This window comes from Pleurodeles waltl, chromosome 5 (assembly GCF_031143425.1).
Source record: "Pleurodeles waltl isolate 20211129_DDA chromosome 5, aPleWal1.hap1.20221129, whole genome shotgun sequence".
In the NCBI taxonomy this organism is placed as follows: Eukaryota; Metazoa; Chordata; class Amphibia; order Caudata; family Salamandridae; genus Pleurodeles; species Pleurodeles waltl.
This window is the reverse complement of record NC_090444.1, coordinates 1,174,942,655-1,174,962,221: the sequence shown is the minus strand read 5'-3', so window position 1 is coordinate 1,174,962,221 and position 19,567 is coordinate 1,174,942,655. Positions and strand designations below refer to the sequence as shown.

Here is a 19,567-nt window from a genome sequence, read left to right as displayed (position 1 = left end):
AAGAATGAAATGTTTTTATCTGTTCAAACAGCAGTTAAATGATAATGCAAGCTATCTGTCTTACACATATTCAGCTGCCTGATAAAGCTCGCCATGTTGTTGTGCTTGAAGTACTTGGGAAGAATCTCCTTGGAAAACCTCTGCTCATCCAGCACCATAAAGCTCTCGCCATTCTAGAATAAATCAAACACGAAACATTAGACGTTCGTGCTAGCATTTCCGTCACACTCGGATCTAGAACAGTGGAGTACGTGCCAGCTATCCTGGCCCACTCAACATTTAGCAACACAACACATGTGGAATAATACACATTGGTTAGCAGGGGTCTCTTTTTCTATAATCCTTCACCTTAACCATAAGCTGGAAAGATGGCCATGACTCTATGGCGGCCTATCTTGACAATAAGTGCATGCACGCTTCACCACGCAAAGACAGGCATAAGGCATGATGCGACTGCCATTTAGTATTATTTTTATTGTTCTAAAATGGCAGGCACCACTTGGAAACATACAGTTAAAACAAGCATCTGCAATGTGATAGGTCTCGCATTTGCGAGTTAGAGCTATTAGTGTTGTAAATGACAATATCTTTTACCTATGTGTTCTGGTTTGGAGTGGGGCGCAGCAGATGTGTGTGGAGTGGAATTATTTTGGGTATTGGAATTGTTAGTTGTGGAATTGTGTGGTGTGGAGTGTATTTGTGTAGTATAATTATGTGGCATGGTGAATTGATAAGAGTGAGAGCTGCACAGAATAGATTGAAAGAAAGACTTGAAAAGGCACAGGAAAGAAAGTGTGCTTAGTATGTGTGAGCAGGTAGTTTAGAGAGGCGATGGGGAGTGTGAAGAAGGGATGAGAGGGGGGCAGTAGGATTGCGAAATGATGGGGTAGGGGCAGTGTGAGGGAGAGTAAGAGTTGACAGAGTTGTTGGAAGTGCAAGGGAAAGATGTGTTGGATTGGAATTGTTTGTTGTGTAATTGTGTGGCGTGAAACTCCCAGCTCAACTGAGTCCAAAATGATTTAGTTTAATGTGTTTCCAGAACCATTTTCTCCAACACATACTGTGTCCACATCGTGTTTTTGGTGAAGAGAAAAGATCCAGGATGATGGATGAGAGAAGGAGAGAGGAGGATGACAATGGATAGATAAACGAGTGGATGTTGGACATATGAGAGAAGAGATGAGGGGATGGATGAATGGATTGATAGATGGAGAGGATGTGGACATTGAATGGATGAGAGAATGACAGAAGTGATGGATGGATGAGAGAGGAGGTGGACGTAGGATGGATGAGAGAAGGGCAGAGGTGATTGATGCAATGAGTGGATGGTTCTGAGCGGATGGTTGGATTGGGAGAGAGAGAGAGAGAGAGGGGATGGATGGAAGGATGGAGAGTTTGTCATTGGATGACGAGGTGATGCATGGATAGACTGTCACTTAATTTAGTTCAGCTTCTCTAACTGCAAAGTGAGAGAACTTTTGTAAACACTAATCCCCAACTTAAAAAAGAAGCAAAAGTTTATCATAACACATTGTGTGACTTGGCCTCTGTCATTGAAGGAAAAGTGTATGAGACAAGAAAAGTAACAATTTAATTTTGGAAAACTGGTGCCTTACAGTAATCGATGGCAGTGATGCAGTCTGAGACCCTGTTTACATTTGACATTTTAAGGGTGATTATTTTTTGTAACCCAAATGTGAAGCTTGTATATAATGAAACTGGGTATCGGGAGAGGGGAAGAGAGAGACAGACAGACATACCAATGGCCCCTTCGGTACTCTGGGTGCAGTTACTGCTGGAACTGGCACAGGAGAGGCTGTGGAAATAGACATGGATGCCACTTTGGAAGGAAAGGGTAATACACTGCACGACTACTGAGATAGGCTGAGGAGCGTGACGCCCAGGGCCAGGCGGGAAGGCTGATTGGCAAATGGCAGTCCAATTCGAACGCTACCTTGATGGTATTGCAAGTGAACAGGTCAGTGATTTCGGGTGTTTATCGTACAGCCTTCACTCATTTGAATGTTGGTAAACAATTCACTTTAAAACACTGGGAGGGATGTAAAAAAAAAAAAAAAAAAAATAATAATAATTCTCACATGCGTCACTAAAGCACACTTTATTTGCTTTTTTTTAAAAAAATCATTACTTTGTAATTCGAGGAAGGCACAACCAATAGCCACACGCGTCATGTACCCACGTTTTAAACATGTCAACCCCGGCCGATTTCTATTTTGATGTTTATGAGCTTACTTAATCTATCGTAGATGTAAACCTTCTGATCAGGTTTGGAGAAACATTTCAGAAACAAGACAATGTGTGAGTTTTTTGAGGGTAAGTTGGGGTTGCCATATTAGGTGAAATTAAACACCAATCCAGGCTCTGAGACAGATGTATCTTTTAGTCACATGAGATCCAGTGTTTAATAAACTACGTCCAGTGTAAGGGTCCGAGTCCAAACTGCTACACATTAGAAGGGATGGTGGAGAGGGGTAGAGGGGGAGGGAGAGAGAAGACTTGAGGTTCAAAACAAGATTTACACGGCTGTCGAAGCTCTGAGTGTCAAACGCAAACGCTCATGTTATAAGCACAATAGTGCGTCTACTGGGAAAACATATTTTCAAATAAAGGATTCCCAACTGCCCAAAGCCAAGAAGTGTGGGAATGGGCCCTGAGGTCCTACACAATGGAAAACAAAAACAAGATAGTGTGTCTGAACTGACTGAGTAGCTCCGATCAGAACACAACAGCTGGTCTTTTCTGGCTTTAGGGAGGAGGAGGGAGGGCCGAATGCTGCAATAAGATAAAAGCAGCTGCGGGGCTAAGGCATCCACCGCAGTGTAAACTCGAGCAGGAAACAAATAATAAAGTAGTCCCTGAAACCATAGTTAAAGAAACCACAGCGTAAATACACTGTACTTAGTCCCTGCTCTGTGGAACAAACAAAAGATAAAAGGAGGGACAATGAGGCCGAACTGACCAGTAGCAATTAAGGATTTTTAAAGGACATTGCAACAAGAAAATCAAAAGCAGGGGGGTGGTTTTAAGCCCACAGAGATGTATACTAAAAGTATACTGGAGGTCATATCTTTACACTAACCTAAAAAGCAGTTAAAGTTATTATTATGAATAAAGAACAGAAAAAAAACTGAAATGTGCAAGTTATGGTTAGGGCTACAATTCTCTCATAACAGCCATGTAAGCCATAACTCAAGCACTAAAATGCATTGCTTATGACGTCACCCTTTAGGTGTCATTTACAAAACTCATTAATAGTCTCACAGAAGAGATTGCATACTACTCAACCCATAACACTAGGAAACAGACAACTATGAAAGTAGTATAACTGGTTTGAACGCGTGTTATTTCATTACATACTTTTTATTATTATAAGATACCTTAAGGCAGAGGTCTTCAAACTGGGGGGCGGGCCCCCCTTGGGGGGCCAAAAGTGATCCCAGGGGGGGGCGCCAAACTCTGGCCAAAAGAAATATTATACAGATAACATACCTTTGTTTTGAGCAGAAGCATGTTATTGCAGTTTTAAAAAGGTAACAGTACTTAACTGCAATGTTTAAATACAATTAGACATATTTAAACATTGGCATCTTTCTAAAATAATTGTGAAAATTCTGAAGGGGGGGGGCCAATGATTTTTATTTTTCAGCTGGGGGGGGCGCGGCATAAAAAAGTTTGAAGACCACTGCCTTAAGGTAATAAGCACTGCATTTTGTGATAGACTTATGGTTGGCGAAACCTTAGGGTGAGATATAAATAGCAGTCTAAACTATAAGACTAGGCAAGTTCTGTGGCTTTTTTTGGCTTTAATTCACAAACACAACTGCATCGCAAATTATTTCTTTTCGTGAAGATATATTCACTTATTAGGGACAAAAGAGCAGGAATATGCGTAATTGGTAACTGTGTAATATGGTACAATATTTACATTGAGAGATTTGGGTGGCAACATACACCACAAGCCAGCATGGTTTGTAATTGCCATCAGAAACCGGAGAGAGCCACAAAGAACACGTTACCAGAAATGTATTTATTTTTTATAATTTGAATGAATGAATTACTCTTTATTTGATCATATAAATATAGATCATAAAAGAATCACAATACAATATATACAAGCAGATCATAAATACGGATAAAAACCTTCCATAAAAAATCCTACATCAGATCTCACTAAAAACAAAACACATCATCTTACTATAAAAAAAAAACAAAAAATAAAAAAATAAAAAAAACACTACAGCACCATTTAAGAAATAACGAACAAAGCTGCATGCATCATGATCATTCAGTTGTTGGAGAAAGAGCAAAGCTGCCCTGCAGTTAGTGAAATTCTTTTGCCGTAACAATGGTACCAGATACAGTTTCATAAAAGGCTTATAAGATTTACCAAAAAAAAAACACAAAGTGCAACAGTGTTTGTTTATCACAGGGGCAAATGCAGATATCACCAGAGGAAAACTGCCCATGAGGAAAGGACTGCATCCGGGAAAGAGACCCCAACCTAAAGCAGCTCAGTAACATTCACTCATACATATTATGAACATACAGCAGGTAAGGTGCCAGTCCCGGTGACCTTTGGGTCATACAATACTCCCTTTCAGCTCATTACCCCTTTAGTCTCCCGGGATGCCTGCCTATGCTTGAGAAAGAAATCTCGAACCCATGCTTTATCCTTTTTAGATATTACATGCAGATTCTCAAATAAATGCAGGCAGCCCAGGGCAGTCATGGAAGCTTTGATGTATCTCAGCCACCGGATTGAAAAGGCAAGATCGCTAGCGAGGCAGTGTTTAATAATCAACTGATTGAGGACAGACTCTTTGTTTGCTCAGATCGCACACCAAACCTCCAACGAAGCAACACTAATACTATCCTGTAGATATTCTATACTCAACTCTTGATGGATAGAAAAGTGCACTATGGATGGCAGGACTCCCGACAATCGACGAAAGAACTGACTTCTTCCACCTGAAGGCTCCCAATCTCTTTATGTCCCCACAATCCCATATCATAAGTCACAGCAGGTAAACACTTCCTCTTATAAACTTCCAAAATGGGGGCAACCGGCTTCCTCCCTATATTAGCAGCTAGGGGATAAGTAATTCCCACTGTGCAATGAAGTGCAAGACCCTTCTTTTCAGGCAGGGCACCCAACTACAGGCCTCATCCAATTCGAATCCCAAGTATTGAAATGAGCTTACTTTTGCCTGAGCACACCCTCCTATATTCACCAGATGCGTCTATTACAGACAGCCACAGACCATTACAAAGGTTTTCATACAACTAGTTTCAAAATCCAAAGATTTCAAAAACTCTACAAAGCGGTCTACCAGCTGCTTAAGCCCACTGGCTGCCCTTGCCAGCAGGACTGTGTCACCCGCATATAATAAAGCTGAATGACATTGTTGCAAATGAGCAGGACATCTATAGAGACCAAAGTTTTCTCTAGGTCGTTAATATATAAAAGGAATAGGATGGGGGTGAGAACACACTCTTGGCGTACACCACAACTAACTCTAAAAGTTGAGGTGGTCTCACCATTTGACCCATACCTAACTTTTGTCCTTTGCTCCTGATGTAAGAGTCACAAAAGGTTTACCAACCCACCATCAAGACCCCATGTCAATAAAATTCCCCACAACTTCTGCCTGTTGACACAGTTGTACGCACTGGACAGGTCCATGAAGGCCAAACGAATGGAAGCACCCTTCATATATTTGTACTTAGCCATAAGGAGGTGGAGGTTAAGACACTGTCCTATTGTGCCCAAGCCTTTCCTAAAACTGTATTGGGCCTGAGAGAGAATTTTGTTCTATTGCAACTAAGAAATCGGGTGTTCCAACATAGCCCCTCCTATTAATTTTGAAGAGGAGTCTAACAAAGATATTGGTTGATAACACCTGGGGTCTAAGATATTACTCTTTTAAATGACTGGTACCTCTACGGGTGTTCCCCAAGACGTAGGAGGTCCTACTCTACACACCACATTAAAAATATTAGTTAAAAGCGGGGCCCAAAGCTCTGGATATTTTAAGAATAGATCCACTGAGTCCCATCCGGTCCAGGGGCCTTATTAGGAAGGCTATCATCAATAGCCTTTAGTACCTCCATCACCGAAAAACGGGGGCTTAAATTCAAAGGTAAATTCACCTGATCAGCATTGGCCCTTACCTCGACTGACTCATAGATCCTGGAAAAATGATCAACCCAATCTTCAGGGGAACTGTGTGACATAACAACGTCTGAGGAGTTACCATTAGCAAAATCTGCCCAAACCACCCACTGAAAGGCCCGGGTATCCTTTTTTTTCTCCACAGGCAACCACTATAGTTCCCACTGTTCTTTCTTAACCTCGCCCCTCCGCTTCTTCAGAGCCCGGGTGTGAGAAAACAGGGCTGATTGCAGAGGCCCCATAACTTTTTGCCCCCATTTTCCACTTTTTGCTGGTGTTTTCCTGACTTTAAAGGTGCCCTGGGTACTGCTAACCAGTCCCAGGGCCTGTGCTCTGTGTAAAATGGATATGCAAATTAGGCTAATTATAATTGGCTAAGTTAACCTACCTATAAGTCCCTAGTATATGGTAGGGCATGTAGGTTTAGGGACCACAGCATAGGTGGTGCACACCTAGGTGCACTGCTGAGGTGCCCAGTGTCATTTTAAAAGCAAGCCTGCCTTGCTGGCTGCTTTTAAATTAAAGTTATATGCAAATTCGACTTTGGAATTAAAGGTACTTCCAAAGTCTTAAACTACCTTATTTTTACATATAAGTCACCCCTAAGGTGTGCCCTATGTGCCCCTAGGGCTGGGTGCCATGTAACTATAAGCAGGGACTTTATAAAAATAGATTTATAAGCCCTGGTGAGGTAAAAACAGCCAAATTCGTTTTTCCCTCATTGAAGTAAATGGCCTTCATAGGCTAGAATGGGCAGACTTTATTTTAAATTTTAAAGTCTCCTTAAATGTTACATACCAAGAATTTGGTATCAAATTGATTGTTGTAATAAATCCCACAACTTCCAGTTGTTGGATTTAATATAACTTGTCCAGGTAAAAAGTTTAGACTTTACCTAAAAAGTTGCCAATTTCAGCTCTGCATTGTTTTTGCTGCTGTGCTCTGATTGGCCAGCCTGCAGCAGCTTCTGCCAGGCTGCCTTGATGAGGTGTGAAGTGGCCAGACTTCACACAAAGGAATGTGCTTGGGGGAGAGAATCTCCCCTCAGCAGATGGTGAGGCAGGAAGGGGGAGAGCTGCCAAACTGGTCTTCAAAGGCAGAGAAGGACATTTGCAGCACCCAGCAACACCCCCACATCCTGCAACCCCAGACAGCTAGGTGCCCCCTTGATTAGATTAGGAGAGGGCAGGAGAGGGGTGTGTTTATGATTTTTAGCCACACCAGTGGGTGGGCTCAGCCAGATGTAACCTCCAAAAATCAGATTCATCCATGTTGGATTTTTAGAGACTGTTGCCTTCTGGGATGGATTTTTGCCACACTTCCCAGGAAGTGGTCATCACAGGGGGACGACCCTGTCCCTGATTGGAGAACCAGGGCCCCCCTGCTTTTCACCCAGGAGCAAGGATAAAACTGGCAGACCTGCACCCACACCTCAGATCCCCTCCAGAATTCAACAAGAAAGGAACTAAAGAAGAAGAAGGACTGCCCTGCTGGAACCCTGGCCTGCACCTGGAACCTGCACTCAGAAGGACTGCACCAGCTGCACACTTGGGCTTCACCACAAGAAGGACTTTGCCTGGCTTCAACTGGTTCAAGGAGGGACTCCCTGTTTGCTACAGGTGAAAAATTGCTAAACCAGAGTCCCCTGCACCAACTCCTGAAGAAAGCGACCAGCTGACCACTGTCCAGTGGCCAAAAAGGAGTTTGCGCCAGGTGCATTCTGGGAGTTGAAGTCCGCACCCCCCAAGGACCATCACAGAACTTCTGGACCCTTGGGGTGAGCTGTGGACCCCAAAAGAACCTTAAAAGAACATCTGGGTGAAGCCCCAGAAGTTTGGAAAAGATTTGAGAATTTTTGGAAAAAAAGCTCCAGAGAGGGACCGACCCGCCGCGGAAATTCTAGCCGGCTTGCCTCAACCGCGACCCGGCCTGACTTCGTGGTTCGTCCCGGTAAAGAAAAACATCCAAAAAAGAGACTAAGTCCAAACGTAAAAAGTTGACCGGGACCTCCCAGCCATCGTATCCGAGAAGGGCTCTATGGACGTCGGATCAAGATCCAGGTTTACCCCGGTCGAAGGATTTTCATCTCGAAAAAACGACTAAGTCCGAAGGTAAAAGTCTCCACCGAGGAAACCTACATCGCGTATCCGGACAAGGGCTCCAGGAGGTCGGATTCAACTGGCAGGTTCGTCCCGGTGAAGAAAAACTTCAAAATAAAGACTAAGTCAGAAGGTAACTTTTTAACCGAGGCCTCCCGCGACCTGTAGCCGAGCAGGGCTCCATCGCGGTCGGCCTGAAAGTTTGACTTTGCCCCGGTCGAGGTGCAACCAGATGACCCGATTGGCGCCTTTTGTTTCTAAGCGCTAGAAAAGTAATAATTCTTTAAAAATTCATATCTCCGGTTCCCCTGAACCGATTTTAATCGTTTTTGTCTCATTTTAAAGATAAAAATATAAACTATTTTTATAAATTGGTTTTGGATTTTTAAACTGATTCCTGTGTTTTATTTAATTACTGTTTTGTGATATTTGAATGCTTTACACTTTGTCTCCTAAGTTAAGCCTTGACGCTCGTTGCCAAGCTACCAAGGGTTGAGCTGGGATTAATTTACTGAGACCTAACTGTACCTATGTGGAGGTTAGTGGCTTGTTGCTAGGTGTAGGTACCTACCTGCCCTACCAATAACCCATTTTCCAACATAATTGGTGGCAGCGGTGGGATCCTGTACTTGTGTTCAATATCACGTTACAGTTTTAGGTAAAACAAATTAAAAATCCTTTAAATTGTCCTAGTGCAAAAATTGTTTTTAATTTTTAATTTGGATTAATTTCAATTATTGAATTTTTGTAATTTTTCTAAATTCTTGTTTCCAATTTTTGCAAAAAGTTTTTGTTGACACAAAACTAGGGAACCATGGAGCTTGATCTGGCTAGCCTACCCACACTGACAGTAGTCCAGCTTAGGGGGTTGTGTATTGAAAGAGGGTTGCCTGCAACCACTGATCTCAGGAAGCAAATCCTGATCACATCCCTGACAGCATGGGCTGAGGCCCAAGAGGTAGAGTCAGAAGAAGCTCCAGAGGAGGGAGAAAGAAGGGAGGATGCAAGCTCTAACCACTCAGGGGAGGGAAGGCATCTGAGCCCAAGTGAGGATGAGGAAGAACGGTCCTCAGTAAACACAGTCACTAGTGGCAGATCCAAAGCTAGTGGTGGGAAGGGGGTCCTTTCAGGAGGAGAGAACCCATCCATCAGAGAAAGAGAGCTGGAGGCCCAGCTAGCATACATAGCTTTGGAAGCAGAGAAGCTGGCCCTAGAAAAGAAAAAGTGGGCATACAAAGAGAAAAGAGATGGAGGCAGCGATAAAGAAGCTGAGGTGTCCATGGGTGGGGGAGTTTGCCCCAGATTACCCAAGGGGGTAGTTCCTGCTTATGTAGAGGGGGATGACATAGATAAGTGGCTGGGGGCCTTTGAGAGGGCACTCCAAATGAGAAGGGTTAGGCCTCAATACTGGGGTTCCCTTTTGTGGGAGTTGGTCCCCAACTCAGGGAGGGATAGGCTTCTGACCTTAAGGGGGGAGGAGGCAGATTCATACCCTAGTATGAAGAGGTGCTTAGCCAAGAAGTTTGGTCTGACCCCAGAGAAATATAGAATGAAGTTCAGGGACACCCAGAAGGTCAGTACCTAGTCTTGGGTTGACTTTGTGGACATTTCACTAAAAGCACTAGAGGGCTGGATTATTGGTAACAAAGTAGATACTTATGAGGGGTTATACAATCTGATCATGAGAGAGCACATCTTGACCAATTGTACCCAAGAAAGGTTACGCCAGCATCTAGTGGACTCTAAGCAGACCAACCCTAGAGAGCTAGAGGAGGCAGCTGATGAGTGGTTGAGAACCAGGGTGGTTGTCAAGTCCCAGGGGGGAGACTCCAAGAAGGGGGGGACAGGTCCCCAAAAACCTAAGGAGGGAGGTGGTAAGCCCACCACAGAGACTCCCTCTGTACCCCAGAACCCTAAGAAGGAGGAGAGTAAATCCCACTCCCACTCTGACAAGCAGAGACAGGGAGACCCAGGGTTAAAAAAAACTCTTGGACAGTAGGGCTTGCTTTGACTGTCAGCAGACAGGTCACTTCAGAGGAGATGCAGCCTGTCCAAGGAAGGTGGTTAGCACTGGGCTGTCCAGTGTAGCCATAGAGGAGGATTCCTCAGATGATGAAGTCCTCCTAGCATTGTGCTGGGAGACAGGACCAGATGGTAAGCTGGTGATCCCTGAGGGTGGGAGTAGGCATTTCCACCACATTCAAGTGAATGGGATCCCTACCACTGGCCTGAGGGACACCTGTGCCAGTCACACTATAGTGAGTGACCGGTTAGTGACGCCAGACATGTATGTCCCAGGAAAGACAAAGAAAGTCAGGATAGCCACAGGGGAGGTCACCTCCAAACCTGTAGCCATAGTGCCCCTAGAGAGGGAGGGTATCCTTGACTGGATTAGGGTGGTAGTCAGTGCTGACCTCCCCCTAGATTGTATCCTGGGCAATGACCTCCCAGAGGTGAGTCTGGTCACAGACCAAAGTCCTGGGGAGTCAGTCCCTACAGTTAGGAGACAGGGGTCCCCAAGAAAAGGAAAGAAGAAAAGGAAGGGTAGGCCACTCTTAAAGAGAGTTCCAGGGAGCCAAGGGCCCTCTGTCCCAGTAAGGGGGGAGCCCAGAGATGGCACTGGTGAGGCCTCACCTGACCCCAAGGAAGTCCTGAGTAGTCAGGCAGCTGTCCAGATGCAAGGTGTTGCCCCTGCACTGACAGAAGGGAGAGTGGAAGGAGGGTGTCTGCCACAGGAGGTGGTAGCCCCCCACTCTAGACAGCAAGAGGGGTGCCAGGACCCCAAAGATGCCCCTAAAGCAGCTCAGCCACCTGTCAGTGGAGAGCTTAGGGTGTGGTTCTGGGTACTGACAGGTGTCAGTAGCCTCTGCTGGGTGCTAGCCTTCCTGGCAGCACTGTACTTGGCCTGGGAGGCAGACCCCAGAGCCAATAGCAAAGTAGGCCCCCTGACCCTATTGGTCATGGTGGGGTTGCTCAAGTGTTGGGTGACCTCTTTGGGTAAGCTAGGTGTTGCCCTAGCAAAGTTTGGAGTAGGGGAGGTGGGCACCTCACTACCCAAGTTGGCAGAGAGAAAGGAGGAAGACCCCCCTAGAGGAAAGTTTCAGTTTGTGTTGGGTCCTTTTACTGTTGGGATGGCTTCACTACCCATAGGGTTACCAATAACCCATTTTCCAACACCGGGCATATGTCTTTCTACAGGCAGATACAACAGCCTGATCTCTAGGAGTCTGCCAGAGAGCCTGACACTGTATATTTTGAGGTAGTTGCCTTGAAAAAGCTGTTTCATTCCAAGTGCAGTAAAAATTTGCAATAATTGGAATTTGAATGTTTAAATTTTGGAATGAATTGCTGATAATAAAAAAAACTGACACAGGAGCGGGACTTTGGATTTATGTGAGTACTGCAATACCACATTTACCATTTACCACAGATTATGGATTTACTTTATAAAATACGTTTCCAGCTCATTCAGTGAATGTGTTGCATAATGTTTTTTTTTGCTGTATAATTTGGATAATCTTGCCACATACTTTGATCGTTCATGTCACAAAATCCTAGAAGCCCCATGGTAAAGCTCTGCAGAGTGGTTTCGCCAGATCACTAGGATGACATCATCCATGGTTCACAGGGAACTGAACTATTTTTCATACATTTAATACCGATGAATTTTGTGCAATTAAAGCATCCATACAATATATAACAAATCGTATGCACGCGCACAGTGTAAAATGCTATTTTTTTTAATCATGCTTCAGTCTTGATAATAAATAGCCTGTTTAGACTTCCTGCATACGTGTTGATTCCACTGCATGTGATATTTATGTTTAAAAAACAGAAAATAATGTTTAATCAAATTCAGGACCCAAGGGGTTGAATTTCTTCAGGGATGTAATAACATACTGAATAGGCCTAGCAACTGCTGGAGATTTTCTCAGGGCAGTCTTTTTAAAATGCAATGTGTGAGAAAGAAAACAATGTTTCTCTGATGTCAATGTCGGAGCGGAACCTAGCTGAGGCACATTGGATCGCTGTACATTACACAAAGAGACCATGACCAATTGTGTACATCAAGTGGGGATTACATGAATACATTTTAAAACACACTGAAGCTCGAGGAGGTTCAGTGATCTGCCCATAATCACACGATGTCGAGTCTAGAGCCAAGACCATAATCGGGGCGCCATCACAAGCCACTAGGCCACATGCATCTTAAACATAAGCATACTTTATCACTCCATCTAATAACACAACGTCTGTAAGTACAACGCAAAACACATAGTTAGCAAATGGAGCTTGAACAGGCAATACTACTCCAACACAAGGGTATTGTACTGGCCTGCTAAGTGAGAAACACTGAGCCGACCAGCCAGGGTTCAAACTGGTTAACTGCAAGCGTCTTGGAAAGGACACTGAGGCCTTGTGAAAGGATCAGCTTGAAACATAATCCATCACTGGCAACTTTTCTAAGTGAAATCTGCTGAAGCAGATATGTTAATTAGGAATAATAATGAGTGTTTATACATTTTGAATAATGAAAGAAATGTAGAAATAAATTACATAGAAAATTAATGTGCACACTTGAAAATGTGCCCACAGAGAGGGGTCACTAAGATTCACGAATTATAGTAAAACAAATGACTAAATATATATGAAATGTTGAACATGCCTAATAATGATGTAGTGATATGCCATATTGAGATATATAACATATGTTTTACATTATATTGTAGAGCTAAATTAGCCAACATCGTGGCCTAGTTTTGCCAGGCCTCATGCAGAAACTGAATAATAATGCAATGTAGAGAAGCTAATGTGCTGAACTGACCATGAACCGCTCGTTGTTTAATAAAGTCTGCTTATCTGGAATTTTTCTGATGAACCGACGGACAGAAGATGATGGAATCAAAAATGTATCAAGGACTGTGTAAAGCAGACGGGTATACTTTCCCAGGACTCAAACAATGGAAACACTGATTGGGGAAGATGCAACATTTTCGATACCTTATGAGCCGGATGATGAAGACATCGTACAGCGAACCAATCGACACCTTGAGAACTGTTCAATACTAGAATTCATAGATTTGAAAACCTAGAATTATTGGATAGAGTCATAACTGGTGATTAACTGACCAATTAGGAACTGGGGGATAGTCTGGGTGACTTTAATATAATGTCATGACAAAGGGAGAAAACTTCAGAACTGATGGAGGCAGGAGAGATGTTAGGGGCAGATGTCAGAAAAGAGACCTCTTTCCGAAACTGAAGCGATATTGGAGAGAAGAGATTCGAGATTCTGTCATGGGCTCATGCTTGAGTGCCTGATGTGATGCTGATCAATTAATGACCTGAAGACGAAGACTGACTTTGTTGCTGATCCATATCGTGGATAGGTAGCTGTGACAATGTGACTGAATTAACTTTTGTGCCGCTTCTTTCTAGGTACCAAATGCGCTGTTTTTATATAGTTTTCTCTTAGCTAGATGTTTTTCCAAATTCACGTTCTAAACTGTTTTTGCATGAAGTCACACATGTTAATGCTAATCTGGGTTAGGGGAGGGTCCTATGCTAAAACGCTGACATATACAGTGGCAAATGATTGACGGACTTATTTGCTGAACTCTGCTACTGATGTTGACATATTCATCTTTGTTGGCTTATGTTGAAGAATTAGTATGTATGTTTACTCAAGTTCTGATTAGAATATGTTATTGGTGGTTACTAATGAATTAATCTTGAGTTGATTGAATAAAAACTTTGAATTAATTTTATGAATTAGTATTGTAACTAATAGGGAAATAAAATTGCTAAACGTATATTGAGTTGTGGTTAGTCATGAAATGTTGACGATACTAATGATTTGCTTAATCGTTATTGACTTGTGTATTGGTTATTGATGAACATTGGTTACTATATAGCTAGGATACTTCATGCAAATCAAAAAGTTAATCGACCTATACACGTCCCCTTATAAGTTTACTTACTAAGGACCAGGCGCGCTGGCAAATCCATTCCACCTTTTTAGCGCCCGTCTGTGGCAGTACTGACAAACCGGTACCATGGACAGAAGTCTGTGCTCTGCCCCATACAGTTTAGTCCAAAACAAAACACTGGGCTAGGCACTCTCTGAACATGAACACAAACCACCCTGTGCATGTTTCAGCTTCACAGGGCCTCTTCAGTGATGTATAGCTTAAGTCCACATGACAGCTACGCTGTCAAACAGATGTAATGGCTTGTGTGGAAAAGTGACATTACTGTGTACACAACTGGATTCCATGGGGGAGGGGTGGAGAGAAAGAGAGCGAGTGTGTACACACACACACATTCTACATTTATAGGAATTTGATCCTATCTCAATGCTTTAACGATAGATGTGGCTCAAGATACAAAATCGTGAAGTGATGTGCCCAGGGTCACCCAAACAGACCAAACGGGAAAGGCAATATGGGAACCACAGTTTCATGATCCCGCAGTCGGAAGGTTATCTCCAGTCTTAAAAGAACTGTAAAAACGGACACCACTGTGTAAGGCACTCCAAATAACAATCATTACAAATGGTGACAAAACTACGTCTCTCTGACGACTGATCACTTGATGAAAGTATTTCTCTTCTGTCCAAGCGGTAAAGCACTGCTGCTTTACAAAAAATAAATCATGTTTGTTATAGCTCAGAGTACCACACGAAAGATCGGTGTGTGCCGCAGTTCGGTTCCAACTGGAGAGGACAGGATATCTCAGCATATGAAACTGTAGAAATTGTAAGCACATGCGCACACACAGAAAACAGCAGTTGCATAGGCTTGGAAAAGCTGCCTTTTTAGGCACACTAGACTTTAAGTTCAAATATCAGTTTGTAGCACTGAATACCATTGATTAGTTTTTTTCTAAGGCTCTGCCATGTTGGCAAGCTATTTGAATTGCTCATGGTCACACTGGATAGTCAAAGAAGAAAGCCAAGATAATAACTTTCGAGCAATGGTTCCATAGTCAAATAATGTAACCTCTAGGCCACTTCCAATCGTAAAACCCACAAAAAAGGCACGGAGCATGGGAATATTGGATACAAGCAACACTGCCTTGCAATACCTTTAAAGCGCCTAAAAATATTCTTTGGTAAAGGGGCGTCGGGAGAGGGAGTTCCGAGTCCACAGGAAACTCCAGACTAAAAGCAGATATGACTAAATCCCACTGTAAATTACTTAGGAAATTGATTGTCGATCTTGTCAGGGTGGCCCTGAGGGAGGGAGGGATAAACTGCATTTACAATAAGGAGTACTGAAGGCAGGAACTCAAGGTGTCTGGCTGCAGCCAGAATCGTGGTCTGAGATTGTCCTTGTAGCCCTCCACGTGTATGGTTAGTGATCATCATTAGCACTGGGAAATGGAAGAATAAAATTCCAGTGAAGGGCGCACAGCTGTGAGACACGATGCCCCATTTCCCTAGGCCTGAATGGCATGTGAGCAAGACATCCAAGCGGGTGCCTGCGAGAACGTCTGATTCAGAAAAGCCACATTCGCGCATGGTGCCCAGCCGCGAGGAGAAAGGATCGCAGACCAAACCAGATGAGAGGAGGGGGCCATCACACACTGTAAAAGGAGGAAGCATGACATAGTGCGATGGTCAACAAAAATGTTTTCTTAGTGAAAGCACACAAAGGGAAGGACATTTAGCAAAAATGAAGCATTTAAGACAAGTACAACAATGAACAAATGGCAAGAGTGGGCGTGGATATAAGCCCATATTCAATACAACATGTCTTGCAGACAGCGCTGCCAAGCTCCACCTAAAAAAAATGAATGCAAGCGCATACGAAAGTGCTTTTCACAAATCGGAGTGTAGCAGCAGCAAATGGCAGCTGCTAGGGCATCCAATAATTATAAATTAAAAGAAAATGTTTATGAATGTGACAGGAAGGGTGGCGAGGTGCAGGTGGGTGACAAGTCAACAGTGGCGAGGAATGGCGATTAGGCAGGGAAGCAATGGATCGGCCTTTGGTACGGGGTGGAAGTAAAAAAAATAATTAAAAAATACTGGCTACTGGCAAGCAATGGATGATATGGAGGTGGGGCTGGAGCAACAGCACACAGAGTGCTGGGGATATTTAGAGGGGTATCAACACACAAGTGAGAGAGCAAGAATGCACATGCACTCTCAGAGGGCTGGAAAAAAAGGGAAAAAGTATCTCCCTGTATGTAAGCACTGAAAGGATACACCAATCAAAAGGTTGGTAAAGAGGCTATGGTCCCAGGGAGGGACAAACACAAGGAAAGGAAAAGCCTTTAATAGGAAGCATGCAAATGAGAGTTACAAGAAAGACAACAAATGGCAAGTAAAGGGTTGGCTCTAAATCTACTGTAGGTTTTTGGTATGGTTCACAAGAGGACTTTCACAAACAGACAGCTAAAATCTGTCTGTATGCAAGACCTAACAAGCACTGACCTAACAAGCACTCGCCTATCAGGGAGCTACTGGCTTTGTCGATTTCTTTTAACCATCTCGTACAGCAGCATGGCTGCTGTGCAGCCAAGCTGAACGTTGGGTAGGAAACAAAAGTGCTATGACATGGCTAGCACTAACCACGAGGGGTAGTGATCCATTTTCTTACTACTGGATTCCTCTCTGCCTTCAGAAAAAAAGTTTAATTATGTCCAAGCTGAAGACATGTTAAGCTCTCACTGACAGGGCCAAAAAGGCCATGCAGAGCAGGGAACACAGCGCTGATTGAATCTTTTTAGCATCTTGAAACCAGCTGATGTGATTTTTGGGAGTTTCTTTTCTAGTGGAACGGGACAGGGCAAGCAACGAAGGGGGAAGGGGTCACGGGTGGACCAGATAAGCAACAACGCAGAAAGAGAGTGGGAGGTGGGCAGGACAAGCAGCAATGTGGGAGGGGTGAAGGAGAAAGAGGTTGCAAGTAAAAGGAAAAAAAGTACACCTGAAAACTGTGAGCCGTGGAAGGACACTGGGCAAGCGAAGTAGAACTTGGACCATGCTCCAGGGTTAGGACAAACACACCAAGAGGAAGTGAAGCTGGCATTCGCTGACCAAAGATAAGCAAGGAAATGAGAGTGCTTTACTTTAACTTTAATACTTTAGTGAGAGATTAATTAAAATCATTGCAACTCTCTAACCAGTACAATCGTAATACAGCATTTCACAACATGCAGCCATAGGTCAGAAAGTTCCATGCTTCATGAAAAAGTAGTGTTTTAAAAAACGTCCACCGTAGAGCTTTAAAAAACAGTGTGCCATAAACATCTTTGACAGATCATCCACATCCTAGTACTTGGCACTGGTCCTGGAGGAGTACGGTGCTGTAGGAAGCTGGCTGCCCATCTAGTGGACTAAAATGAAGTACACTGTGCAGAGAGTCCAGTGGATCTCCAAATTGTGTTGCAGAGGCAAAAGTAGATAGGGCTAATGATCTATTTTGGGATAGTGTGCTAAGAGCAGTTAGGCTTATCTGAGGGTAATGCTAAGCATTTGTTGTACACAAAGAGGCAATAAATGAGAGAGACACTCAACGAATAAAACAGAGACCAATTTAGAAAAATAACTCTTCTTTTTATATATTTTTCAACCCCAAGAACTTCGTAATCAGGTAAGTAGACTTTTAAGCATAAATACTTTGCAATTTTAGAAATAAACATTTAGAGAAATTTTCAGAGTTCTCTCAATGTTTTCCTATGGAGGAAAACAATATTCAGCAAACACAGGGTTAACAACAACTTACGAAGCCAATCTCAGGGAGTTAAGGTAAGTACTGGGCACTGATCAGAACCACACCAGCAGGTCACTCCAGGCAGCAATGGGGCGGCCGAGTGCAGGAAGGCATTGGGTGCCCAATGGTTTCCTAAGGGAGTTTGGTCCTCGTGAAGACAGGCTGCAGGCTCTGGCTAAGAAGCCAGTCGGGGACTACAAAAAAGTAGGTAGTAGACTTCAGGTGCTCAGGGACATAGGTGCACCTTTGGTCCTTTTCTCCAGGGCCCGGGGCCACAGGTGCAGGAGTGTCCTTAAGAGTTGCGTTTCCTCGTCTGGGAGCACTCGTGGTCAGGGGGTCCTGCGTGATGAGGATGCAGGCGTTGTTAGTAGGTCTATCAGGGGAGGCCCAGGGTGGACTCGAGCTAAGGGTGGCCGGGGGACATTGTTGGCACCAGTGACCCACCTCAGGTGGGGTCAGGGACAACACGTGTAATGGTCGCTGGAGGCGTCTTATTTTCTCTCACCGCAAGTGGGCATAGCCCTAGCCCTAGTGGCCTAATTCCCTCCAAACAAGCAAACAAGATGGCGGAATTTGAGAAGTGGTGTCCACTTCAGTTCCTGCACCTTAGGGGTGGGACTGGCATGAAGTGGGCACACCTCCTAATCTGTCTTCTTTTCCTGCCTGTGCTGTCGCCAAAAGTCGGGTCAGGACAGGGAGGGGGTCAGTCATCTCCACCATCTGGAGAGACCTAGGTTGCAATACAAAGGCAGCAAGGCCTTTGAAGCCTCCCACCATGTAATATCCATCCTGTTTGGGTGAGGGGGATAACACCCCTGCCTGTTGCAGGCTTTGGTCTCTGGCCCTCAAGAGCGCTGGCTCTCGTCTGTGTGAGCCAGAAACGCGTCTGTGGTGGTTGAACTGGTCAGAACCAGTCAGGCAACTCGCCAGTAGCTGGTAGGTTTTCATGGGGCACCTCTAAGGTGTCCACTGGGTGCAGTTATTGATAAATCCTTCACTGGCATCAGTTAGGGTTTATTAATCGGAGACGTTTGATACCAAACATCCCTATATTCAGAGAAGCTATCATGCAATTGGGGAACTCGTGGTGACCATTGTCGAGCACATGCATTTAAAATGGCTTCCCTGGTCACTTACTATGTCTGAGAATAGACAAAGACATAGCACAGGCGTATCTGCTCAAGCAGATATTCCCTCATATGTAATATAATACACCCTACCTTAGGGCTGGAAGGCATGCTAGAGGGGTGACATATGTATTGCATGCAGTGTTGGGGGACATGGCACACTCACTGTGTGCCATATTGTTTTTTGAGTTTTGGGAGCACCCTGTCACGCAAACTGCTACGGCAGTCTGCATAAAGTTGGTGCTGGGTCCCTCAGAGTGGCACAAGTCTAAAGAGTGGCCCTCTTCAGTACCCATGGCCTAGTTACAAAAGGTATCATTTGCTACGGACTTACAGGGGGCTGAAGGCCCCGGACATTTAGGATCAAGTAACCAGGTGTCTTGTTTTAGGAAAACAACACTGGGACTGGGAACCTGGTTAGCAGGA

At 44.1% G+C, this 19,567-nt stretch overlaps 1 protein-coding gene across 3 annotated transcripts in view; it reads right to left on the bottom strand.

The window, feature by feature from the left end:
* HSF2 (heat shock transcription factor 2) overlaps positions 1–19,567 on the bottom strand; it is a 248,010-nt gene that overhangs the window by 178,345 nt on the left and 50,098 nt on the right. For all 3 annotated transcript variants that reach the window (XM_069235401.1, XM_069235403.1, XM_069235402.1), the window contains exon 2: positions 65–173. In XM_069235401.1, coding sequence (XP_069091502.1) covers positions 65–173 — 109 coding nt within the window. The remainder of the gene's footprint in view (positions 1–64; positions 174–19,567) is intronic.